General features: G+C 39.0%; 1 protein-coding gene across 1 annotated transcript; it reads right to left on the bottom strand.

Annotated features, from left to right (window-relative positions):
• Positions 1–374: 374 nt before the first annotated feature.
• On the bottom strand, positions 375–27284 carry inpp5f (inositol polyphosphate-5-phosphatase F). Its single transcript, XM_008430023.3, has 20 exons — positions 26751–27284; positions 21630–21710; positions 20332–20468; positions 16911–17036; positions 16647–16832; positions 15698–15754; positions 15404–15602; positions 13780–13959; positions 13615–13682; positions 12999–13123; positions 12827–12904; positions 11445–11565; positions 9747–9875; positions 9441–9558; positions 8379–8577; positions 7296–7367; positions 7140–7213; positions 6829–6957; positions 6600–6687; positions 375–6129 (listed from the first exon to the last, which is right to left on the bottom strand). Exons 1-20 carry the CDS (start codon positions 26845–26847, stop codon positions 4992–4994), a joined length of 3402 nt encoding a protein of 1133 aa, XP_008428245.1. The 5' UTR covers positions 26848–27284; the 3' UTR covers positions 375–4991.

Raw genomic sequence — 27284 nt, 5'->3', positions numbered from 1 at the left:
TAAACTCAAATTTTTATTTTTCTAGCAAATATTTGACTTCGAGTCAAACTTCCAATTTATTTTCCATAAAATGTACTTCAAACATTTTTCCATCTCTTTTGGCACTGATGCACTGTCATGTTTGACAGAATTGCTGCAGAGCAAAATTAAACTTGATATTCTAAACTTCATTAAAATGGTTCATTGTTTTCAATCTTCAAATTGTCTAAAAAAAAAAACACTGGGTCTTGCATAATATTCCCAGTTTGATAAATTGATTTTTTTTTCTTATTGGGTTCGACTCAAATCATTAAAATTAAATTCACTCTGAAAATATAAATGTGTAGAACTTTTTGAATTCTAAAATTATTGAAAATTAGTAGCACACTCACAGATAAGAATAAATAGGATACTTTAATATACAATACAATTTCAGTACACTGGAAAACAATGACAACAGTCAGTTGGTAGAGGAACGACATGACTAGGAGGATGTGCTTAATCGGTGCAAATAAAATGCTTGAACATGTTTAATTGCACAATGAAGTCATGATGTTGGGTCCTAATTGGAAGAAAAAAAGCACTTGGTGTGAAAATGTAAGAAGATAAATCTCACCCAGCAGATATCTGAAGAAAAACAAAAACTTTTGCATATTAAAAAACAAAAACAGCGACACTCTTGTTCATCAGGAATGTTGAGTTTTTCCTGTTCACCGCATGGAAAGTTTGAGAACTGCTCCAGTGTTTACAACGAAGACGTTTAAACCTCAGCGTGAAAACGTTGCACTGCAGAAAATCACCCTGAAGCATTGGCAGCACCACCTAGTGTCAGCAGAGCTACGGAGGCCCAACACTGCCACAATTCAACCAATACGTTCTCAAATATCCACACATGATAGCTTAAACAAAACTTTAACATAATTTTAGTATTTAATGTTACAAGTATATTACATACGTACTTGTAATAACATCAAATACACATTTGAATAAACTAAATTATTTCAGTAATTATAAAATTTTTCTTGGAACAACAGTCCATAATGACTTGAAATAAATTCAAAGCAACTCAGACTGTAAAATAATTAGATGCTATAATCACTGCATACATTTTAACAATGAATTGAAATTCCATTCATTTATTTTATTGTTTTCCTTCCACTGAACTTTTTGTCCATTTGCACACAACCATCTTCTTGAAATTGGATATTTATAAAATTACAAGTACGTTTTTTTTAATTTATGATAATTTTATTTAAATTATCTCAAGTATAAATGTTTAATGTATATTTTTCTCCTTCCACTGAACTTTCCGGACAATTGTGAACAGCCAGCTTCTTGGAAATTTAAAACTTTTATTTTTCAAGTTTAATGTGTTTAATGTTTCCTTTAGATTGTCATAATTTTATTTAAGTTATCACATGTATAGACATTTACTGACTTTGTATTGAATTGTGGCAATTAAAAGCAGGCAGTCTAACGGTTTAAACAAGATAAATATACAAGTCTACCCGATTTCAGCTGCTGGTGAGGAAAATGGAGTGAATACGACCTTTGACCTTTTATCGCACACAGCATGATACAGAGAAGGGCCTCTTAAGATCCTTATATCTAACAGCAACAATAAAAACAAATGAATTAAAAAAGCAAAAGTCACTTCTTCAGGTTAAATGCATGTATTATAAGAAAAATACATGCAAAACAGGAAGTTTAATCCAAATACATCCAGGGATCTACGGCAGCAGCACATGGAGACAACCTACAGTTAGTGTCTACGTTTCCATAAACAGAAAAATAGATTAAACAGAGACGGTAACCCTGAACATATTCCCAGCAGTGCTCTAAATGTAACACAAGGAGGAAATAAAAAAGGTAGATTCTGCATCGAATACCTGAAACACGTAAATTCTGCCTCTCGGGTTCCCAGTTAAGGCAAACTTCAGAGTGGGGGAGTGCATAAAGCGTCAGTGCTCACTGTGAATCTGCATATCTGCGTATTATATGCTACACTCCGGCACCGGTCGGACTGAATCCGAACCCAACCCTCAGAAACGAGCCGAACCTCTGATGGCGAATGCAAAAAGAAAAGCGGTTGGGTCAAACACGACTCACTGTACATATGAACAACCAGGATACTCTCACTAGTTCCTACCGTCTAAGTGACTCGACAACACTTATGTTAGCTAATACCTACTTACAGCGTGCCGTCTGGCTAGCTCGATACATTTATACACAGCAGGGTAGCACGCCGAACGTTACTGTCCTTTGGGATCCACAGATTTGGTTTATTTCTACAAGAAGCTCAGGTCCAGCTTAGCAGTGATCTGCATATATGGGATGAAACGAAGCACATGATTAAATCAGAGCAGGTCAGCTAATGCTAGCCAGATGTTACTGCTAACGTTACACGCAAACAGAGTTGGGACGTCATGATCTTCAAGTTTCAGAAAGTAAAAGTTGTACAAGAAAAGAAAAACATGTAGCAGAACTTGATCAGCGGAGTGGATTACTTCGAAAGCTGAAGTATTTTACGGAGCAGTAAGTGGGTTTGTTTACTACAACGGAGCTTTAAGGCCAGACTAGGAATCTGTATTATTTTTTTTAAATCACGAGAATAAAGTCATGAACAAAAAGGTCCTAATAAAAGTCGTGATCAGGCAACAAAATTGCTACATTATGAAAATATACAAAAAAAGTTGCAATGACACCAGAATGAAGGCGTACCAATAAATCAAACAAAAAGGTTGGAATACTTTTAAAATAAAGCCGCAATCATACCAGAATAAAGTAATATTGGGAGTACAGAATAAAACAAAAATACAACAATAGTTGTAATAATATGAGAATAGTCGTAAAAAGAATAAAATTATAATAATGGAACAATAGCCGCAGTCATACAACAAAAAAGACGTAATACTAAAATAAAGCCCCAGTAAAACCAGAATAAAGTAATAAAGTTGAAATAATACAAGGATAAAGTAACAATCATACAAGAAAAAGTTGTAATATTACAAGAATAAAGTTCTAATATCTGCATAAAACAGCAATATTAGCAATAATAATGCGGTAAAATTATGAATGTTCACTTTTTTTGATAACTTAGCGCTTTTATTTTGCAAATAATGCAACTTTACTCTCATAATATTATGATTTCATTCTAGTGATGAAGAAATAATAATTCTCTGAGTCTGGCCTTAACACTCCGTCATAGTGTATGGAGGTTTAAAAAGGTTTAAGTTTATAAAACGGTAAAATTTCCTCTTATTACAGTTTAAAGTCAGGTGCACACTGACGGACATCTTTCTCTGCAAACGTTTAAAAAATTATTTTCAGGCCCCAGCTTTTTTTCCCCTAAAAATATTAACTCAGTTTTTGAAAACAGCCTGAGGTCTACCAACAGGAAGCAGATGAAGTGAAGAACATGAGGTAATGCTAATGCTAACCAGCCAACATTAACAGCAGGGATTTAATTAGCTTTAAGCTTCACTTAAACCGAAACGCTAACAAATTTAAGGTGCTTTAAAACTCTGAACCTCAGAATTCAGATTTTTTTTCTCAGAATTTTGACTTTAATTTTCCAAGATTACAGTCAGAATTTAAACTGTCTTCTGTAAACAGCTGATTTAGTTTGAAATCTGTTTTGAATATTTGTTGTTTTTGTCCTTCAAGGTTATCACACCTCATACAGACCCATGCCTATTATGGGATGTTTAAGGATTTGGATGGAATGTTTGCTAATCCCAGTTATCTGCTAATTTCCAAACATACAAAAAACCGTAACCTTGTAATTATTCTATTTCTAAATCCAGCTGGTACGCTAATAACATAGCAATCTCCACTGTGAGACACCAATAAGCCATATAGGAGGACATATATTAATATGTTTCAGTGTGCAAGGTGGCATGGAAAAACAAAATCAGTGCTCAAACAACAAAAGAAGTAGGAAATCCGTACTTGTGTGCATGTAAACATGGTCGCTGTCATGATGGGAGGGAGTGGTAAGGCTCATTTAAAGCTGCAGTTTGTAACTTTCATTAAAAAAAGTTTTATATAAACTGCCACCTTGTTGTGACACAAAGAGATAATCTGTGAATAAAAAATAAATTAAAAAAAAAATCAAGCTCCTCTGCCTTCTCCCAGTGCTAACTAGAAACAACCAATCACAGCCAGGAGGCAGGTCTTAGCGCTGTCAATCATTCTACAGCTAGTTCACCACAACTTAGCCTGTCATGGATGCTAAAGCTAGTTAGCCTGGCCACCGATGATGGTGGACAGGTGGTTTTCCTGTAACGGTAAGTTGGTCCTTCAACATTAGCACATTTAGCAACGTGTTCACAAGCTTGAGTGACAGCGCTAAGCCCCTCCTCCTGGCTCTGATTGGTTGTTTTTGGTCGGGAGCTGTGAATGTCTTCAGGTGAATCAATGTTCTCAGATTATCCGTCACAACATGCTGCACTGCAAAAACAAAATTTTATCCAGTGTTTTTGTTCTAGTTTCTGATGTAAACATCCAAGTTCACTTGAAATAAAACAAAACTAACTTACAAGTAACTTTTCAGCAAGATATAAGAACTTGTTTTAAGTCAATAATTTCTTAATATTGATGAAAAAGTATCAGCTCCCCTATCAGATTGTTACATTTTTAGCATGGGAAAAATGTCTTATGAATGAAATCTGCCAGTGGAACTAGAACTCGGTTGCTAGGCGACGGCTCAGGGCTTGGCAGGCGTTGCTAGGAAACAATGGAGAAATAAGTGAAATAATCTGCAAGTGGAACTAAAAGCTCATATTTCTTGCTGAAAAGTTACTTGTAAGTTGGTTTTCTTATTGATTGTACTAGACCGAAATACTTGGTGAGATTTTGTGTTTTAAAAAGACATTTTTGTAAAAGTTGCATACTGCAGCTTTAAGGGCGAATCTAAGAGCACATTGATTGGCCTAATAATGGCTCTGTGCAAGCTTCTGCTGCTGCTACCACACGGGAGAAAATCCTGCTACAGGAGGAGAGAAACGGCTCTAGATCTGGATGATCCTCGTCTGGCACTGTGTGAACATTGCCTTCAGATCGCTCTCCTGGGCCTCGCTCACAGCGTCCGGGTCGGGGCTTTTCTGGACCTTCGCCACGGCGTAGTTGAGGCCCTGCGTGAGCCCCGCCTGCGTCAGGCTGGCCACCTGCACCATGGAGCTGCGGATCTTGGCGAACGGCGACACGACGCGGCTGCCGTTGCTGTCGGCGGGCGACGGTCCGAGGCTGCCCTCCATCAGGGAGCTGAGGCTCCGCTGGGAGCCGCCCGACGCCGCTGAGCTGGGCCGCTGGACGGACAGCAGGTTGGAACCGGAGGTAGAGGTCTGGACGTCCAGCTGGGACGGTCGGGGCAGCTGGGCGTCCTGGTTCTGGGTCTGCAGGTTGGACTGCTCAGAGTCTGCGGGGGTTTTCTTCTTCTGCGGCAGCGGCGGGGCGACCCCGGCCGCCGGCAGCTCACCGAACACCTCCACCGGTTTGGTCTGGGCGTCCTGAATGAACTGCTGGCAGTAGGCGTCGATGGGCGTCCCGAAGTCGATCAGCAGCGCTTCTTCCGCCAGCGACGCGGCGCCGGGCGACTTGTCGTTGATGTCAGAGACGCCATCTTGGCAGCCGGTGACGTGGATCACAGACGGGACGTTGAGTTCGCCGCTGCCGATGGACTGCGAGCGGCTGCCCAGCCGCGGGTTCGACGCCACGATGCCGCAGCTGGGCAGGACGTAGTCCGCCTTGTCGAAGGAGCCGGAGCACGGGTGCTCGGGGTCGGAGTTGTACGAGTCGGAGTCCGAGTCGTTTTCGTAGCGCTCGTCGCCCCGTACGCCGAGCGAGGCGGCGGCGCCGGGGTTTCCGTCCGACGTCTCCAGGCTGCTGTCCGACTTCCACAGGTTGACGTGCATGGTGGGCTTGAGAAAGTTCACCGTCACGTCGGGTTTGGAGAAGTTCCCCAGCTTTCCGAGCGGCTTGAAGGGGCCGATGTTGACGTTGGTCTTGGTCTGCTTCACCTTCTGGTTGAGGGAGGAAAACTTGTTGAGGAGGAAACTTTTCCCCTGAGCGAGTCCAGAACCGCCCGCAGCCTGACCCGCAGGCTTGTTCTGGATCCCCATGATGTCCTCATGGGGTTTACTCTGCCGCCTGCAACACGGACGAAACGCCAAAATCACTGGGCTGAAATGATTCATTGTGATTATTGATAACTGAAGTGCAGACTCTAAAAACCACCACTGGCTTAGAAGAAAACTTATTCACAGCAGTAAATAAACACAAGCTGGACGCTGCTCCGGTTTTGTTTACATTTCAAGAAGGAAGTAGTGTTCAGTTTCTTCTCCTGAGGTTTTTGTGTCGTTTCCTTCAGTGGATCTTAGTGCAGCGCCCCCACAGGCGAGGAGGGGAACAGGTTTTTTAAAGGCTTTGGTACAATATGAAAGTGAACCACAGCAGCTGGAAATGTTACAAATGTTGCAACTTTGATCCCTAATAGAACTGAATCTACTGGACTATCAGCTGGGAAAACAGGCGAAAATACAATACAGTGACGTTTGTGTTTGTAAATAACACCCTGCGACAGAACTCGTATGAATACTTTTGCACTACTTCATACTCGCCTCTCCAGCTTCTTCTCGACAACGAGCAGGTCCAGCCCGGAGGCCTGCTTCGTTATGCGGAGCATCTCAGCGATGCACTGCAGCGTATCTGAAAAATGTCGCAACGCAAGTCGTCACTTCATGATTAACGCCTCAGAACTCAGGTGTCAAAGTCAGGAAATGAGGACATTTACGGTCCTGAATCAGTCCAAAATGAAACCAGAGAAGATCTTCTCCTCTGCCTCCTCACCTTTCCCGTCGTCCTCCGGGTTGCGCGTCGCCGCCCTCAGAGTGTGGAAGTAGCCACTGGTTTCCTGACTCCTATAGTGCAAACGCATGCAGCAGAACTTCGGCTTCCCGAACAGAGTGGGCTCCGGACCTGCACAAACCCGATCACATCCATTTTTTTCTGTTTTTTTTAATAATCTGCTGTCACTGCATGAATCATATTCAGTGAGGATGTTGCTAAAAGGTTACTGAGAAGCTGTAAGCACACTTTCAGGAAGTGTTGGGTGACTCAGTGAATGCGAACGGACTTCTCCTTCGACTTCAACTCCTCACCGATTTCAATCTTTTCCAAGCCCTCCAAGTCGAGACGCTGGTACTGGTTGACTTTATCCGCCTCGTCGTCGTAGCTGCAACAGAAAACAAAGCGAAGCGTTAGTCAGCCGCCGCAGCGCCGCACACAGCGGACGGTGAGGTTTGGATCCGACTCACTAAGCGATGTAGTAGGCTTTATCCGACAGCAGCAGCAGGACATCCAGGTCTTTGTTGGTCGCATCAATGAGGCTGTAGGAAAAAATGTCAACACTGACTGAGCAACACATCAGATTATACCTGGTTCCTAACTGGTTCTGTTCATATGAGTGAGTTTATCGTACCACTTTATTCCTGAAATATTAGTTTAGTTTATTAAAAAGAAAGGTAAACAAGATGCTTTGCACCAGATTCAGCTTATTAAGCTGCTCACATAATAAAAGTTTATTATGGAAACTTTTTTTCATGCTATTTTTATGTCTTTATTTTTGAATGATTAATAATTTATATCCATCCATCCATTTTCTTTACATCCTTGTCCCTCAGTGGGGACAGGAGGTGCTGGTGCCTCTCCAGCTAACGTTCTGGGCTAGAGGCGGGGTCACCCTGGACAGGTCGCCAGTCTGTCGCAGGGCAACACAGAGACACACAGGACAAACAGCCATGCACACACACACTGACACCTAGGGGCAATTTGGAGAGGCCAATTAACCTGACAGTCATGTTTATGGACTGTGGGAGGAAACCGGAGAACCTGGAGAAAACCCACCATGCACAGGGAGAACATGCAAACTCCATGCAGAAAGACCGGGGCCGGGAATCAAACCCAGAACCTTCTTGCTGCAAGGCAACAGGCAACAGCTCTACCAACTGCGCCACTGTGCAGCCATTAACAATTTATTCTTGTATCATTATTATTATTATTATTATTATTATGACTATTTTTGAATCATTACATTGTTTTTGAAATAATGCAACTTTATTCTCATATTTTTACGACTTAATTCCATACAACTTTTTTCTCACAATATCATGATTTTAACCTTTAAATATTTCAGCTTTATTCTCTTAAATTTTCTTTTCTTACTCTGTGATACAAATCTGAAACAAAACTCCCTGATAAGAAGAAATTTCCTCCTTCAGTTGCAACTTTGACAGCTTTTGACTGATTACTGATGTATGAATAATGATGTAAATTAGCTCCTTGCTGTTTCGCTTATGAACGGATGAATCTGGAGTCCAGCAGCAGAGCAGACTCCTCACCTCATGTCGCAGTTGATGAGCGCCCAGCCTCCGTGAAACGTCTCGTCGTCCGGCAGCAGCAGCTGCATGTAGGTCTGCAGCAGCAGCCCCACCTGCTCCTGCGCTCCTCTTTGGCTCTCCTTCTCCTTCTCCTCGTGCTCCTTCTCCTTGCTGAAGATGGAGTACAGGTCCTCCGTCACGGGCAAACCCATCATCAGGTCTGCAAGGAGCCGCAGATTCACCAAAAACACGGTTTCCGTTACATCCGATCAGTCAGACATAATCTTGTATCTGCAAATCTTTAAATGACATTGACTTGGGCTTTTCTGATGGATTTAACTTTTATGCGATTTAATTTATATTAATCAAGTTCAACACACGATTCAATCACATATTAATGATGCAGATGAAAACCACTGACAGAGCAATTAAATTAATCAGCTTCACAACTTCCTCCTGGTTCACACCTACAAGAAATCAGACCCAAATATCCAACCCCGCCCGGACCGAGTCCATTAAACCTGATCCAACCCGACTGATTTACTTTAATTAGAGGCTCGAGTCTTAACCCGACGTATTTTAATGAAGATTTTACTGCTTTGTTTTTAGAGAACCGTTTGAATAAGCAGCCTAACTTCTCCCAGCTTCTGACATCTTCCAGCTCCGTTCTGTCGCTTGTTGTAACACAGGATGAGTCAAGAGCAAAACTTCTGGGATGATTGACTGAAAGGATCGAATCTCTGCAGCTCCAGCAGCGCGAGGCGGAGCCGCTTCTTACAGTCTAATTAACTCATTACTTTCTATTTTTAGCCAGGTGGACTGTCGGCTCCTCCATTTAAACAATAAATAAACACAACGTTGCGTTTTTTTGGTTTCCTCTGAACTGTAGGATTGTTAAATTTCAGCCAAAGTTTAGATTGCGCTGTCGATATGGGAGGTGATTTAGTTACCTCTGCGATCTACTCTTTGCGTAAAGTTAAAATTGTTGTGCACGTCTGCGCCACGTAATCTGCCAAAATGACAGACAGGTTCCAGATTTTTCTGTCAAATTAAAATATGAAAATATGCTGTGAGCTCCCGTACCGATGACTGCTTGTCTGTAAGCGTCTCTGAAGCGGTTGAGATAGTAGCGGTTGGCAGAGTTCACGCCATCCTTCATCACGCCAGCCAGCTTCCTCTCCCCCGTCCTCGTGAAGTCTCCCTAAAGCAGAACAAACAGCGCGTCAATTAAAACTTCAACCGCACTTCATTCGCACTCTTAGAACAGCACAGCCTGTGACAACAACAGTGACATAACCTTTTCTCAGCCGTGTCAAAAGCTCCAGAGTCGCCGGTGTGAAGGCAGAACTGGATGCTAAACAAAGCTAGCTAAGTTGGAAGCGGTGCTACCTTGAGGGCGGCTGTTCCTGCGTACTGCTTGCTGATGGTGTCGCCGTTGTTGGCCCACATGACCTGATAAATCCGGTAGCATTTCAGAGGCAGCGGCTGCTCTGGAGGCATCACACCCAGCTTCTTCAGCTGCACGGAGGAAAACACGTCAAAACCAACTTTAAAGATGCAGAATTATTTGTTGAAACTGTTTTTATGAGACAAACTGTGAAAACAGAAAATCAAGCTTCTCTGCCTTTTCCCAGTGCCATTTTCTTCTTCCTGATAGGCTAGTTTAGCTGGTTAGTAAGGCTACCGATGACAATCATATAGTTTTTCTGTAATGGTGAGTTGTTTCTTCACCATTAACACATCTAACAGCGAGTGCACAAGGTTGATTGACAGTGCTAAGCCCCGCCTCCTGCTTCTGATTGAAGAAATGCACCAAAAACAACCAGACATCGATAGCAGCTCAACGAGAAAATGTAATGAGATCAATCTTTTTACAGATTATCTGTCTCATCACAAACTGTAATGACATGCTGCACTGCAAAACCACAAAAGCTTATCAAGTATTTTTGGTCTAGTTTCTAGTGCAAACATCTTCATTCACTTCAAATAAGACAAAACTAACCGATAAGTAATTTCTCAACAAGATATAGCAGCTTATAATCCTCAATATAAATAAAAAAGTTCTAGTTCCACTGGGCAAAATGTCTCGTTAAAAGTGAAATAATCTGTCAGTGGAGCTAGAATTTGGTTGCTAGGCGACGGGATGATGATGTAACGTCTCACCATTGTAGCCAATCAGAACAAGAAGCTCGTTGCTGAACCTCTTAATTCGTCTCTCTGTTTGCAGTGTGTAACGTTTGTGAAAAATATCCTTTATATATTTGTTAAAACTGTCAGATATTTTTATAAAAACACCACAGATTCACAGTATTTGAAGAAAATAAGTTTAAAACGACAATATAACAACAAACACAGATCTATTAACTTTTATGGCAGTTCTTGTGTTGTTGCCAAGCAGAATATAATTTTGATTTTCTGCTACTACGAATCAAATCTTTCTAGTCACGCTAGGTGTCTCTGTCCTCGGGTCTATTTTTCATCTGACCCACATCCGTCTCCTTGGTCTCATTTTCTGCATACTGTGTTGTGTTCAGTGTTGTGCAGATGGCACCCAGCTGCATATTTACACCAAACGTCTCTACTCTTCATTGCAGCTCATTAAAGAGAGAGTTTCCCCTCCTTTCTTAAAAAGTAACAGCAACAGAACAGAAACTCTTCTCAAACCACAGCCCCATAGTTTCTCTCTTCACTTCCCCCACGTTAGCCGGTCAACAAAAAGGTTTTGTCATTTTTTAAATCAATGGTTTTGTGATGCTCTTTAGAAACATTTGCAAGGAATTTTGCAATGATTTGCTTAGTTTTCACTCCATATTTTTGTCATAATTCTAATCAGAAAATGTTGTTCGTCTAAACATGGGAAATATATTCAGCCTATTTTCAGCCAGCTGACTGATACCGAGCAGTTTCAGGTAATATTTGTGGTATTTTATACACCTGGAAAAAACTCGACTCACTTCCTCTGCTATCAGAGTAAAATAGCTTTAGCTAAAATTGGTGGTCTAATGTAAACGTTTATACTGTATATTCCTAAAAACTCAGCAGGGGTTTTGGCGCTAGAAGGTGATGAAATATGTAATAAACTCGTACCTGCTGCTCCATCACAACTCGAGCGATGGCAGCTTGGACCACGTTGGTCCGGTCCAGACAGTCCATACAGTTGACCCGGAAGATCCCGTCCTGCTTGCAGATGACGCCAGCTTGGTCCACCCTGACAGACGGAGTCATTAGAAATTAACCGCATTCACAGAAACACAAATTCAATCTGACATTAATGAAAATTTGAAAAAATGTATCAAGAAATACTGATGGTGCCACTTGGAGGTCCAACATGACTTTGCTTGTTTGGTCATGTCCAAAAAAGAAAAAATAGTAATAATAAAGTCGACAATACAAGAACAAATCAAGATTAATGTTGTTCTTTTGAGCCCCAAAGAATTATGGAACAACTTTCCTAAAAATCTAACCCATTAAAAGTCTTTTATTTTATAAACTGTCTGGAAGGCCCATTAAAATCTATTTTTCAGTAATTATTCAGTTTCCCTAATTAAAAAGCTGCATTTTGAAAAGTGATCATCATTCCTTTTTCTTCACTGCTTTTGCTTCCATTATTATTCTGGAACATCCTTTTTCAACAATATAACGTTGAAACACTGAAGATTTTATTTTGAAGGACACAGTTCATTGCCAATGTAAATATATAAGACTGTGTCTCTCAATTGGAGGATTTTCTATTAACTTTATTTTAAAAACAATAAATAAATCAATCTTTCATCCCCGTTATAAACCCATTAGGAATCTGAATGCTTCCTTTATTATATCTCCTTATGAAAGTTAAGAGTCTTATTTTGAAGGATATTTGTAAACTTTACAGAGAAACTTCTGTAATGTAATGATCTCTCGTTGCCATGGCGATTCCCCAAGAGGCCAGGACTTTACAGTAATAAGGGCTGAAAATGCAGCCCTGGTTCAAAAACAGAAGAAGGTATTGGAAAACCCTTTGGACCAGGAGTGAGAGCAAAGTCTGCTGCCCGTTTGGAGAGATTTTCAACTTCTTACATCAATTCTTGAGTTTAACACGACAATGTAAAGATGCTTTTTACATCCAGACAAACAACATTAAAGTCTATGAGCAGGATTCTGTTTGGAGGGATTTAACAGAAAACGGTAATTTCTACAACATTAACACACACATCATCTGAAAGTAGACAAATTTTACCACAAAAATACCAAAAATGAATCATGTTAGATTCAATATGTGGTCGTGATGGTGAGTTAAACACATTTTTATCTTAGTTTTAGGTCAAATCAGGAGTTTTTCTACTCTGTAAACAGCAAAAAGCAAAACATTGAATTGTTCCCTATTAGTTTAAATGAAGATGAACCAAACATTAAAATAGTTAATATTAATAAACCGTCTATGCGTCAGTGTTCATGTTAACAGCATTGTTCTGGACAGAGGCACTGCTTACCATGCCCACTTCATGTCAGTGATGATGTCAAAAATGGCGTCTGTCAGTATCTGCACGTTTTCGAACTTCATTCCACGACTGAGAAACAGGAAGTAAGAAGCACAAAGAGGAAGTGAAGCCAGTGTAGAGTAAAACGTACAAAGCCCAGTCACGGCGCAGCGTTTTTTTCTACCAGTGCTCGTGGAAGTCGAAGGAAACGTAAGTGAGGTTTGGGTTGTTGTACAGCAGGACCTGCTTCAGATACGCGTCCCCGATTATCTTCTCCCGGCCGTTCTGATCCACCAAGTTAATTATCACCTGCAATAAATTAACGAAGCAACGTGTGATTTAAAGAAAACAACTACAGGGCTGTGGGTGTGTTTGCTCCCATAGGGATTTCTTCTCTTTTTCACTCTTTAGTCAAGTTTCTGATAAAGGTAAATGTAAAAAATGAAACATAACATAAACTAAATAAATACAAAAAGCAGTAAAATTGTGGTTTGTCACTTCAGTTTTACCTTTAGGAGTGGTACCAATATGTTAAAAAAAGACAAACATCGACATAGATGCCAATACATTAAACATCCCTCAGTAAGAAACTAGAAAACAGTTAAATAGAACCAGTTTGACTACATGAAGTAGGCCCAAAACTACCTCAATATGCCACACATCAAGAAATTCAAGATTGGAAGCAACAAAGTTAATTTTCTGGAAAAGTTTCAACATTTAAATCCACAGATGGAGAAAAGAGTTAATTCACATTAGTAACCACAGAAAACCTTCACAGCGTTGTTGTGACTCAAACTGACCTGCTTTGTGTAAAGCTCCAGCTGCTTCTCAAAGTGAGCAGCAAAGTAAGGCATTGTCTCATTCTCCCCTGAAACACGAAGAGGAGGCGTCACATTTTCTGAACACGTTTTCGTGACCCCTAAATGTGAACGTCTCCCCGGTTCAGATAACCCAGCTCCTCTGACCTTTCTCGATGCGTGGCCGGGGGTTGTAGCGATACCCGGCCTGGCTCCAGAACACGGGCACCGACCCCCGGGTCTGGACGAAGGACAGCGTGTGGCTGTGGACGTGGATCAGCTGCTCCGTCTCCACGTAGTTCGCCACGTGGCCGTCTGTGTCCACACCTCTGCGCTTGTACCGCATCCCTTTAAAAGAGGCACAGTTCTCATCTTCATCACACATTCATCACAGTTCAGGAACAGCACCTTCTAGAATCACTTTCACGCCTGGTAGAAATGTCTGAAACCGTTAAATAGGTTTCCTTGAGCAGGTCTATGGGCTACACAAAACACATTCTTTACTTTTTTTTGTACAAAATAATTCTTAATCAGATTTTAGTCTGCTCAGTTTCAGAATGAGCCGTTTTAGGGCTTCTTGTAAATGGTTTCTGAATGGTAAGGTAACAAAAAACTCTTGTCTTTTCCAGCAGCCATTGTACAACCCATGCAGCAGTAAAACCAGTTGAACAAATGTGTCGGAACTCTGCTGGGGTTGCTAGGTAATGGGCGGAACTCTGCTGGGGTTGCTAGGTAACGGGGGGAACTCTGCTGGGGTTGCTAGGTAACGGGGGGAACTCTGCTGGGGTTGCTAGGTAACGGGGGGAACTCTGCTGGGGTTGCTAGGTAACGGGGGGAACTCTGTAATGGGCGGAACTCTGCTGGGGTTGCTAGGCAACAGGCTGGGCTTCACTGATTTGTGAAATTCAGAAGGTTTTTGAAACGGCTCATTTGACCAAAAAACAAAACTCATTGCCAAAAAACAGATGGGTGTGTTTTTAGAAGCAGTTGAGACCCAAATGAAAGTACAAAAAAAATAGCAAAATGTGAATTTATCATGATAGGTAGACTTTAAAATTAATTTTTATCTTGCATTATACAAGCACACTCCTACAATGTTGATAAGCGACATTTTAACTAAAAGCATTTAGTCTTCTGCTGCAGCATTTCATAAGAAAGATAGAGATCTGTGACCGTTCCTCTTTGCACAATCTCACCAGGTTGGATTCATGATCTCTTCACTTCAGCTCAAGACGTTTACAACAGAACTTAGATCCGAGGACTGAGTTGGGCGTGGATTAATCCTGATTTTGTGTCTAATCAACCCTTTCTGTGCCGATTTGGAAATATGTTTTTGATCATTGTATGGTTGTAAGACCAGCCTTCCAGTTTTCTTTATATTTAAAATGTTTAAGATCCAGAAGAAAGAGAAGTCGACCCACAGCATCACTGAACCTTCACCAACCTTAGCAATGGGACGATATGTTTTTTTTACATTCCCATTTTGAATCATGGCTCTTTAAAAAAAAAAAGAACAAAAGTTATGGATTTTTAATCAAACACTTTGATCCAATATTTTAAAAGTCTGCTTCAGTTAAATTTGTTTTCTAAGAATTACCATGTCAATAAATGCAGCACAAATTATTTAGTTTAGCTTTTTCTTATTGCTGGATTATTACCCCACACTGAAAGAATGTAATCATATATTAAAACATTTTTTATATATGAACTTAAACTGCTGCAGCAAAAAGAATCAGCCAACAGATTGCGTTCACTCAGCGCTCTCCAGGTAGGACTTGGTGTGAACGCCTACCTGCGCGGTGCCGACTTCGTCTGGAGATCAGCGCCACGGTGAAGCGAGGGTGAATGTCATCAACGCAGATAATCTCCTTGGGCGGCGTCTCTGGGCTGCTGCGCTCCTCGTCTGACGTCTCGTTGTAGTTCACCACCAGCTCCTCCACCTGGACGAAGCCTTGGATGATCGGAATAACCCACAAGTCAACCTCTGGGACCTGGATAGAAATGAACGCACAGGGTTTTTAGGTTAATGCTCAAAAACATTCATTTAGTAGAATCACAATCATAAACAGAAACATTAATTTCTTACCTGCAGATTGATAAGGTCCTGGATCATGTGTTTGTTCCAGAAGAAACGGTCGTCCACCTTAAAAAAAAGAGACAGTCAGTCAAAGTGAAAACAGATTTAAACAAATTAATAAGGCAGAGTTTTAATTAATTACATATATTTTATGTAATTAATCTTTCTTTTTTTTTAAGCATACAAAAATCCTAAGCCGGAACCTTTGTGCTGCGTTTCTGGTAGGTCCGTAAATCTGACGCACAAGCGACATCCGTTACAATAATGGACGACAAAGCTGCATCTCCCACACAAATTAAAGGCTGGATTTTTCTACATTTTTCAAAAATCAATGTGATTTTAGAGTTAAAAACTGCCCAATCATGCAATGATCAAAAAGATTAACGAAGTCTAAGACTTTTTGGAAATCTTTATCAAAGCGTCAAAATGTTGCAAATTCTTTTAATAACTGGTTTTTGATTTAAATGCAATTTAATGCAATTACATCTATTACATTTCTTCTTTGCCGCAACTGACGATTATTTTAGTAATCGATGATACTGGTTTTAGAAAATGGCCCATTCTACAGATTATTATTTAACCACTTAAGCCTTTTTTAATACAAAATTAGAAATACATTAGACGATGCAAGCAAACAATAATAAATAATAAGATAAACATGATATTGCCTAAAATGCTACAACAGCATTCCTTTGGTAAATCTGAACCAGGTGAAGCTAAAACTGCCACTTGAGAAGTTTTGGCTAGAACATTTTTACAGCACAAAGATTTTTTTATTCATCTGAAATGTAAAATATTTATATTGTTGGGTCTGAATAAGTTTTTTTTCACCAAATGGCCTTTTTTGAGTCTCTATTCTCCAGTAACAATTAATCGATTACTAAATTAGTCAACAATTAATCGTTTCAGCCCTAAAATTTCTAGAGTCCACTAGAGATCACTGAGGTCTCTCTCCCACCTGCTTCCACAGAGGTAAGCTGGACTTATCCGAGTCTCCCTGCCGCTGCACGCTGTTGGTCAGGTCGTAGGTCATGCTGTAGTAGAACGAGTCTGAGTCCATGAATATTTTGTAGAGTTCGTCCAGCAGCCGCCGCTCCAGGCGCTCCTTTTCTTTGTTTTCCTTTACCTGGAACGCAGGGGAGTACTGGAGAGAGGAAGCAGCATGAGACGCCTCAAAGGTCAGAACATAAGGAAGGCAAAAGGTCAATCTGAACAGAAATACCTTCTTCTTGATGGGAACAGACACGTTGGATTTGATCTGACTCAGAGTTTTCATCAGCTTTGATTCATCTGGAGACTGGGCCGGTTTCTCCGTTTTGTCGATTCCAAAATGATGCTTCTTGCAAAGCTGCGAGGAATTAATTAAAACACTTATTTTCACATGAGAAACACGAAAACAAACGACCAGCTCAGGGGATCTGGTAGCATCTCTGCAATCAGGAGCTAAAGGGGAAAGAGTTGCTATTACTCACTAAAGTAGGAAGTTTTTCTCGTTTAGTCACGTTAAAACCACACGCTTCAGTAAATGTTGCGTTTCAGCTTTATCTGACTGGAGCATGTACTTCTACATGTTACTCGAGGAAAAACAATCAGGACGTCACACTGCAAAAACACAAAACTTAAGCATCTTTGGTCTAGTTTCTAGTGAAAATATCTTAGTGCACTAAGCAAGACATAGGAGCTTGTTTTAGGTCAACAATTCCTTAATTAAAAATTATTAGTTCCACTGGCAGATTATTTCAGTTATAATATGGCAAAAATATCTTGTTAAGAGTGAAATAAGAGGAACTATTTAATCAATACTAGGAATTATTTACTTAAAACAAGCTCCTATATCTAGCTGAAAAGTTATTTAAGAGTTAGTTTCGTCTTTTTTCAACTGTACCAAGTTATTTTCACTGGAAACTAGACCAAAAATACTTGGTAAGAGTTTGCGTTTTTGCAGTACACTCCTCTATGAAGGTCAGATTTATAGAAAGAACAACTAATTATTGTGCTGCAGGGCACCCATCTGTGCTAAACATCCAACCACAGTGCTGAGGTCTGAGGTTTCATGAATTGAGTTTAAAGGCCTGTAAAGGCAGGATTGTAAATTAAAATCCTTTCTCCATGTTCAGCTGATGAACTGAACAGACAATGTGAGACGTTAAAAGCTTGGGATGTTGTTTTATAACCTAACTTTGCTTTAAATTTCTCCAACACACAAAACAAAAATGCAACAGAAAAAAAAAATGCTAAAAATAAAAATCGCTGCAGTCTCAGAAAATGGAGGCAAAATCATTCAATTAGCAAAACAAATGCAAATGAAAAATGGGAAAATGTAGGAAATGGCAAAAACAGCAGCAAGTATGAAACGTTCCAAACAAAATGAAAGTCCTCCAAACCACTAGAGGGAGTCCCGTAAAGACGGACGTCATGATTTAAAGTCCAGAAGAAAGTTGAAGGAAGAAAAGTTACATTTTATTTCAGGTCTTACACAATATTATAGAACAGCAGCATCTTTACAAAGGTAATACTAACTGCTCCAGACTCCCCCTAGTGGCCTGGAGGACTTCCATTTTGCAGAGGAGTTTCATATTTGCTGCTGTTGCATTAGCAGAATTTTTTCCTTTTGTTCCATTTCCTGTGGTTGCAGCATTTTTGATCTGCATTTTTTGACAATTGCAAGTTTCAGTTTTTTTTTTCTGGAACAGAGCCTCCTACAGGAAATGAGGAGATTTTTTCTTTTGCGTAAATTAGTAAAAATTACACTCTGTTCTAGTTTGTATGCAGTTGATAAATATCAATTTAAAGCTGCAGATATGTAAACTTTTAAAGAGCCTCAGTGAAAACGTGCGTCTACAGTCTTTGGTGCAGGAACTGGTTGAAAATCGATCCATTAACTGCCTGTTCATGTTTGTTAGCTAAAGGTGGAGATGGGACTGTGCATGAAAACTGATCTTTATTCAACATTCAGACTACAAAGATGAAAAAGACACAATCAAACCTGACTTTATTTCCCTGCAACTCAAAAATACTCCAAATAGTTTGGATGCATTTTTTCTTTCATACATAAAGTTTTTATTTATGTCTTAGAAGGAATGGAAAGCCAACGATTGACCTGTTTTACTTCTGTATTTTGCACATAAATTTGTGGTGCATTTGTATTCTGAAGAAAAAGATATAAAACTTCAGAAATGTCAGTAGTGACATATTAAGATATGTACAAAAACATTATAACAGAAAGACTTTCAGTATTCAAGATGCGGCATGAACCAACTAGAGCATTACTGTGAGAGAGTAAGAGTTTGGCGAGAGAATTAAATACTTTTAATGAAAAAGAACAAAAGTTCCCCCAATTACCACTAGGGGGCTCCATATTTAGCTTCTATTTTCTGTGATTGCAGCATTTTTTGTTTGCTGCTCTTCTGCTGCAGTTACATTTTTGTGTTTTGGAGTTTTAATCATTCTTGTGTTTGCGGCTCGTTTCATGGTTTTCTACGTGTTTGCGCCTCTCTGCCACTGCTTTATTTTGAAAATCCTGCATCAGTTTTGTTATACGTCCTGATTGCGCTCCACCTTGTGTTGGTCGAGTTCATAAAAATCACGGTACAGTTCACTGAAGTCTTTGGTTGCAACGTGACAAAATGTGAAAAGTTTAATGGGTAAAAATTGTTTTACAAGCTGTTGGTCTGGTTCCAATTTAACATGTATCAAACTCGAGGACCGGGGGCCAAATCTGGCACGCCATAGCTTTTTATGTGGCCCTCTAAATGCCGAATTACATCAGTAAGTCCCTCCAATATTTCGAAAAATCAACAGATCTCCAAATATTTTGTGATTTTACTGCAAATTTTCATTTACAAAATGGTCAAAAATGGTAATTTAGCATTGTTTAAATGAATTGTTTAAATTGTTGAAATGTTTTAAACCAACTTTAAAACAGTCAGTTGGTTTAAAACAACATGATTGATTGCCAAATTGGTTTTCTACCTGCCAGTAAAATATATTTACATGAAAAACGAATGCAAGGATCCGTTGAACACCAACTTATGTTGGTTTAAATCAACTTAAATTATCGATACGACGAGTAACAAAAAGTCACATTTAACATCATATATTAGCACAAAAATATAATAAAAATTCCTTGCAAATATTTCTAAATTAGTACCATAAATTGTGATTTTGATTGCAAAAAAATGCAAAAACATTCATAAAATCTTGGAGGGACTGATCAGTGTGAAAAGATGTTCAGTATGATATAACTTAAAGAGGCATTCATATTTTTACAGTTTTATCAACGTAAATGAGTTTGACACCCTGATCTACAGGATTCCTACGTGAAAAAGACGACAGACATCACTTCCACTCTGCTGTGCAGGATCAAACTACGGCTCTAAAAGCTTCTGCTCTACTCGCCTCAGTTTGTTACTCACTTGAAAATATTCAGTCTCACCATCCAAGGAGCCTCCCTGAAAAACTGAAATCTTAGCACCATTCAGCATGTTGTCATTTTTTTAATGTCATTTCAGGTGTAGAACCATGTTTTTAGCAACCCGGAGCTAATTTCCCACCACTTCCAGCTCCAGGGATGAATCACGCTCTGACTCGTATTCGGTATTCTGAGGAGAAATCTGGGATTTCCACATGAGTGTATGATTTACCTCCAGCTCCAGCTCCTGAGGATCCTCGTCAGAAAGTGGGATAACGGCGATTTTGGTGATCTTGTAAACCTTGTGGTCGCCCGGTAACTGACCCACCAGCGCTTTCTGGCGGATTAATACGAGACCGAGAGGAAGGTCTGCAGAGAAAAACCAAAGGGAACTGGGTCAACTGGTGCAGAACCGCTAAGGTGTGAAGATGCTAGCCACAGCTTCTATTAACAGAGATGCACCTGGTAAAACTGTATTTATATCTCGCTGATTTGTCTGTATGAAGCACTTTTAACACATATTAAAGATGTAGAATAAAACCTTAAAGTAAAACCGTCTTCATCTGCAGAGAAAAATAATCCAACTTCAGTTGATTTAGATCAGTGATTTTCTGGAGCTTGTATTTTGTTTATTTTTTTAAAAAGTAGGTAATCAAAATGGGAAAGAAAAGCAAACATGTCGTTAGCGTCGACAAGCTTCTGAGTAAAGTCAGGTAGAATTTATCGACTATTCTGGTGATTAATCGGATAACAAAACTGACATATTCTGCTGATTTTTTATTTAGAAACGCATTAAAAGATAAAAATAAATAATTGAATTACTTTTTTTATAAGAAAATAGACATTTTATTGCCTAAGATAAACCAACACAGCCTTCATTTAGTGAGAACTTGATCATTTGCAGTTAAAATACCAACATGCTGGCTGACCTGGTGACTAATATGCTAGATTATTTCAATAATCGATTAATCACAATGAATTGTTTCAGCCCTACATATCGCCACTGCAAAATTTATCGACATGGTGGCATTTTTTCCCTCATTCTGGAAAGTCAGAGCAACAACTAAAACCTGTAAGACAACTGGAACTAAAACAAAGATGAACCAAGAGATAATTAAGTTTTTTGGATCCTGTATATTTCTTTGTTTTGTTGACTGTTTTGCCACAGGTTTTTTTCTCCCACACTGAATAAATCTACTCAAATTGAAGGTTGGATTTTTCTACATTTTTCAAAAATATATGTAATTTTAGAGTTATGCAGTGATCAAAAAGATGAATTAAGTTTAAGGCTTTCTGGAAACCGTTACCAAGGGTGTCAATAGGACAAGATTAACAGAGTCTTCACCCATGCTGAGGCCTGCATAAACAGAGCCCAGATTGCTCATCTTTGCACAGCAACACATTTTTTCACACCTCTACTCATGACAAACATGACAAATACTGACGACACGTCTGTCCTGAACACACATGCAAAAATACGGGCCAGTGACGAACCAACACCAGCTGAAATAGTTTTCATCCCCCACCTACCAGTGTGCAGCTGGATCTTCCCGATGACTCCCTCCACCAGGCCCATGCAGACGGGGTTCCAGGCCAGCAGCAGGTCTGTGGCTGAAACCACCACAGAAAACATCCGTTACCAAACGACCCAACACAGAAACATGTTTCTGGAGGAGGAATGAGACTGTTCTGATGGCTACTCAAGGATTCTGATAATTAAGCGGTTCTTTTGACTAACAATTGATTATTCTGATGATTACTCAATTATTCTGACTATTAATAAATTATTCTGATCATCTGTAGCAATACTTTAGCATTTGCGGCTAAAACATATTTCTCGTCCTTTTTATTTGACATCCGTACCTTGCACAGCTGATCGGTTGGTTATTCTGGGGGGTAACACTTTATTTGAAGGGGGTGAATAAGACTGTCATGACACTGTTATAAACATGTCATAACATGTCATGAACATGAATAAGCCTTCATAAATATTTATGACTGTTGTCATAAAGTGTCATTTGGTAAATTATGACACTTTCAATACAAAGTTGACATTATTCAAATGTCTTTGTTATGACAAGTTGGCATTAACCAATAAATTATTACTGATATAAAGTTGTTATAAAAGTATTACTGATTGCACTTTAAAAATTAGGTAACTTTATGTTATTAAAGGTAAAGTTTAATCAGTAATGATTTATTGGTTAATGTCAAGTTTAACAAAGACATTTTGAATAATGTCAACTTTGTATTAAAAGTGTCATAATTTACCGAATGACGCTTTATGACAACAGTCATAAATATTCATGAAGGGTTATGACAGGTGTTATGACATCTTTATGACAGTGTCATGACAGTCTTATTCACCCCCTTCAAATAAAGTGTTACTTTTTGGGGAATTAATCGATTAATAACTGGGCAAAAATTGCTTGATAAGAGATTTTTTTGAAGCTAAACCTATGCCACCAGTTATTAGTCGAACATATTTAAAGACGAAGAAGGTTTTTTGTATCTTAAATGCAAAATGTATGCTTTGTAATCTTAATTCCTGCTTTCAATGTTGTTTTTGAAAAAGTAAACGGCCTTAGTTTAGTTGCCGATTATTTCAATAATCAATTAATCAACATTAATCAGGGTTAATTGTGATTAATCCGATTAATCATTTCAGCCTTATTCTGGAGACGAGTGAGCGTGAGAACCCGTCGTTCCACCAACAGATGAAGAGTTGTTTAAACAGAAAAGGGATTAAATGAGTCGCCGTTGTGTGACATGTTTAAAATTATGGGAATGAACAGAAACAGGAAGAGTTGGTCGACATATTTCAGAAGCCAGCAAGTTCTGACACATGATGTTGGAAAACAAGCTTTAAAACTAAAACTGTAATTTACTATAATAAAGTAGCCTTTCTTGTTTTAAGTGTGGAGACAGTTTATAGTGAGCAAACAAACAGGAATGCTCCACATTAGTAATGGAGTCTGGATTAGCATGAGGAAACTGGCAAAAGATGGAGGGTGTGGCTACGGGTGGAGAACATCAGCCTCACACAATAACTCTTCCTGTTCCAGCTAAATGTGCAGAAGAGGAGGGAAGACCTGCAGATCAGGAGAAAGGGAAAAAAATACAAAAAGTGCTCCCGGAAAGCCGACCATCATGGAAGTCCTTTCTCCGTTTGTGCAGAGCAGAGCGGAGTGGAAACTCAGCGAGGAGTGGAAACCCTTTTTCCAATTAAATAATGGAACAGCGGTGCAACCAAAGCCCCGTTCAGGCCGGCTGCACAGCTGACACAACGGGATAATGTGCTGGGCCTTCTGGGGACTTCAGTGAGAATATTTTCTTTTGCTTCAGCAGGACTGAATTTATAGCTCCCATAAAGACACAGCAACAAAAGTGCCACAACTTGATTTCTTATTGAAATAAAACTGGAAAAAATATATTTACTAAACGAAACATAAATGTTTTCATAAGTATTTAAGTGTGCAAATAATTAGAGGCATACATAAATATTTGTATGTGTATTTTGAGCTTTACTGTATTATTTGGTAAAACTAAATATGAATAAATACCTCCATATTTAAGGGTTTCAATAATTTAAGCTGAGAACACAAAGAGCCAAAAAGTCGACAATAAATAAATCACTCAATAATTTTTTGTTTATTTTAAAAATAACATTTATTTCAATAAAATTGATTAAATAAACTCATGTCATACATTAGAGCTGGACAAAATATATCTGAAAAGCGCATCATGATACAAGTGTTTCAATAATTATTGATTTGTTTTATTGGTTTGTTTTTTGTTTTAGAGGTTTGAAATTAACCTTCCCTGTTTTATCCAGTTTTCACTCTACACTATGTTTTTATTTTTAAGCAGCTATGAGGAATGGTAGCAGAGTTACTCAACAGGTTGTTGCTAGGTAACCAAAGAGTGAGTGAGTTGCTAGGTAACCAAAAAGTGAGTGAGTTAGTTGATTCCACCAGAAGCTAACGTCGTTTCCTTTGCCTACAACTCCCAGAATGCTGTGCGGTTCAGGATCTGAGTTCAGTGGATATTTTTCATATATTAATTAATGAATCCTCTATCAGATGTATTATCTATCGATATTGATCATCTGTCTATCGCGATATTATCCAGCCCTATCCAACATAATTAAATATGTCACTATATAAATGTTAATAATTATTTAATGTTTTTTTCTATTTACATTTAGGAGCTATTATATGCTTAAGAACCACATATTATTAATTTAGTGCTTAAATAACTTAAGCTGTGAATTAAATTACAATGTCATCTTTTCAACTTAATTTCAACCTAATTTCTAAGGTTTCAAGTTTTAACCTGGTTGAGTCAGAGGTGTTTTCTGTGAATATCTGCCAGTCATAAAACAGATCAATGTTTTATTCTGCTAGTTAGAAAAGTAGCAATGTATAGTCTGAGCTCAAATAATTTCAGCTTTCCATTTATTCTGGGTCTAATCTTTACTTAATCCAGTTGAATCTTATGAAATATAACAGATTATGTAACCAAGATATTTACTGGAGTCACATAATGTAAAAATTGGGGTGTAAAACAACAAAACTCGCATAAAAAGGGAAAAAAAGAAGATACCAGTGCTTTTGTTGCTTTTGTTGTGATTAAAGAATGATTTGCAACAAATTATGTGCTGATTAACACTTTGATATTGGAAACAGGTGAGCTGGTTGGGAAAGTTTCCTATAATAAAAGCTATAAGATCATGTTATACATTGTGGCGTTCTCAGACTTGCATTGCAGAGCATTTTAGCCAAAAACTTCAGTTTTGGGTTCATCATACCACAAGATATGTCTCTGAAAATTAAGATCTTTGTCTTTGAGTATGTTTGCAAACTAAAACCTAGCTTTAATGTTGATATCGGAGTAATGGCTTCTTCCTCTCTGAGCGGTCTTTCGGGACAGCTCAGAAAGAGCTGCCCCGATTATATTTTGTACTAAAATATAATCATCTCTGGTGCACAACTGGACGTTTGTACTCATCTTCATCACCTAATTTGTATTTTTTGATGATATCACACATGAAGCAGAGAGTTTGAGGTGTTGCCATAAAATACATCCACATGTGTACCAACATTTACCTCAAATGTTGGAAATTTGAATAGTAATCCATGACACCATCATCTGGGATGAGGCCTGTCATGAAAACTAATTTTACTGGATGATAAATTGTCCCAGAAATTATTGCGATAAACAATAACATTGTATTGCAACCATTTTCACGTAATATATTGTTTATAGCATAATAATGCAACTTCACACTGTCAAAAATAAACACTTAACACTACAACAGGGAGATATTTTAAATATCCAAACATACCTAAAAAAAATAATATATATATATTAATCATCAGAATGGAAATAATTAAGCTAATTTAAATCTATAATGTGATTAATTGATTATTGCTTATTGGGACAAGCTTATCTGGGTTATTTTAAAAGCACAGAAATCTTAGTGTAACTACTGAATTTAAATAGAGTATCTTTTAAAAAGTCTTGGCAATCTTAACTCTACTAAAATATAAATTAATTTCTCAATTTCAGACAGCAAGGAGAAATAAAAGTAATTGGTTTGTCATGTTAAGTTCAATAAAACAGCTGTAGAAAAATATCTTGTACTGAAGAATACCCGAAACTTGTAATTGAGAAGGTAAGAAAACAAAGACAGAATTTAAAAGTAAATATTTGCAACTTTTTAATAAAGAAACCCATTTATAAGTAGAAATCTATGATGAAAAGAGAACCCAAAAACTGTACTCAACACTATATTTGTACTCAGGTAAAAGTAAAAAAATATTTGGTAAAAAGGCAACTCAAATACTATATGAGGGCATTTAATGTATCATTTATCATGATAAATTTCTTATAATAAGATAATTATGATTTATTGCTAATTACCAATTAATGCCGTTTAAACCCCCCTAAAACTGTCTGTATTGTTGGGATTGTTAAACTATTTTATACAGTTTTTTTTTTCAAAGGCAGTATGAATGAAAATCAATGAATTTTAAAATATGATGAGTTGCAGTTAATGTAGGTTAGTGAGAGCTGCCCTAAAGAAGTGAATTACAAATGAGAACGGTTTTCAAGAGCAGTATTTCTGTCTGATTGCTGTGCCATGCAGTCACAGCCAAAACAGTAGTAATAAATACTTCTTATCGTGACTTATATATCGCTAACACAACAGAGCCACAGAATATCGCGATAAAACTTAAGTCCATATCGCTCACCTCTACGTGGACGCATGTTGTTCTTATTTACTGCTGTACATTCCTGCGTGGTGTTTAGTTTAGATTAAGCGGTCAAATTCAAGCCTCGGTCTGCAACCTGAGAAGCCGGCCGACAACTTTAAAGTCAGTTTGGGGTGTTGGCACTCCCTGAATAACAACCAAGCGATGATTTACCATAGAACCGCGTCCAAAAACAGACAATAAAAAGAATAATAACGGCGCGGTTTTAATTCTATTTGACCCACATCAGTCAGTTTGATCATATTTACTGATGACGATCAGGTTTCAGAGCGGATGACAGAGGAATTAGGAGAGAATGAGGGGTGGATTTGTGATTAAAAAGTCATCAGCAATGTAAATGAAACCGTTTCCAGCAGCTGTCATTGGTACCTACCAGGTCTGACAGCCATGCTCCCGTCCTTCCTGCTGCACCACAGCGCCTGGTCCCCGCTCTGAAGAATGTAATCGTCTTTAGCCTGAAACAGCTCCATGTTCTTCCCTCCTCTCACGCAAACCCCGCTACCTCTAAGCGCGTCTCCGGGACCCGGTGCGGTTCTTCCTCGGCTCGGAGGTTAACACCGGAGCTAGCCTAGCCGCGGTTAGCTCGGCTATTTTTTCTTTTTTTTTATTCCTCCACCGCTAGAGATGGTGGCGAGCTGCGTCCACGGCTAAGTATCCGAGTGGGATTTGGTTATTCCGCCTCTACATGCTGATATTCAAAGTTCCCGTGGACAGGAGGAGAGGAGGCAACCTTCCCACAGTCATACCGGGGGGTAGATACTCATCACTGAGTGGGGAAACTGTGTCGCTGTTCAGGACGTAACCGACGTTTCCTGCTCCAAACAACACCACGTGACCTGACGTCATCGCCGCTGCACAGGTACAGCAGGAAGCAGACGCTTGTCGCCTCTCGTTGATTTTTCTACGC

Source organism: Poecilia reticulata, chromosome 15, assembly GCF_904066995.2.
Source record: "Poecilia reticulata chromosome 15, P_reticulata-male-v2, whole genome shotgun sequence".
In the NCBI taxonomy this organism is placed as follows: Eukaryota; Metazoa; Chordata; class Actinopteri; order Cyprinodontiformes; family Poeciliidae; genus Poecilia; species Poecilia reticulata.
The sequence above is the reverse complement of the archived record's forward strand: the minus strand, read 5'-3'. Positions and strand labels throughout refer to the sequence as shown.

Coding starts and splice junctions, on each gene's coding strand:
- inpp5f (XM_008430023.3), bottom strand. CDS start 26,847: ATGGAGCTGTTTCAGGCTAAAGACGATTACATTCTTCAGAGCGGGGAC. Junction 11,566..12,826: donor ACTGACATGAAGTGGGCATG/GTAAGCAGTGCC, acceptor TCCGTCTGTCAG/GGTGGACCAAGCTGGCGTCA. Junction 6,688..6,828: donor CCCGGAGGACGACGGGAAAG/GTGAGGAGGCAG, acceptor GACATTTTTCAG/ATACGCTGCAGTGCATCGCT.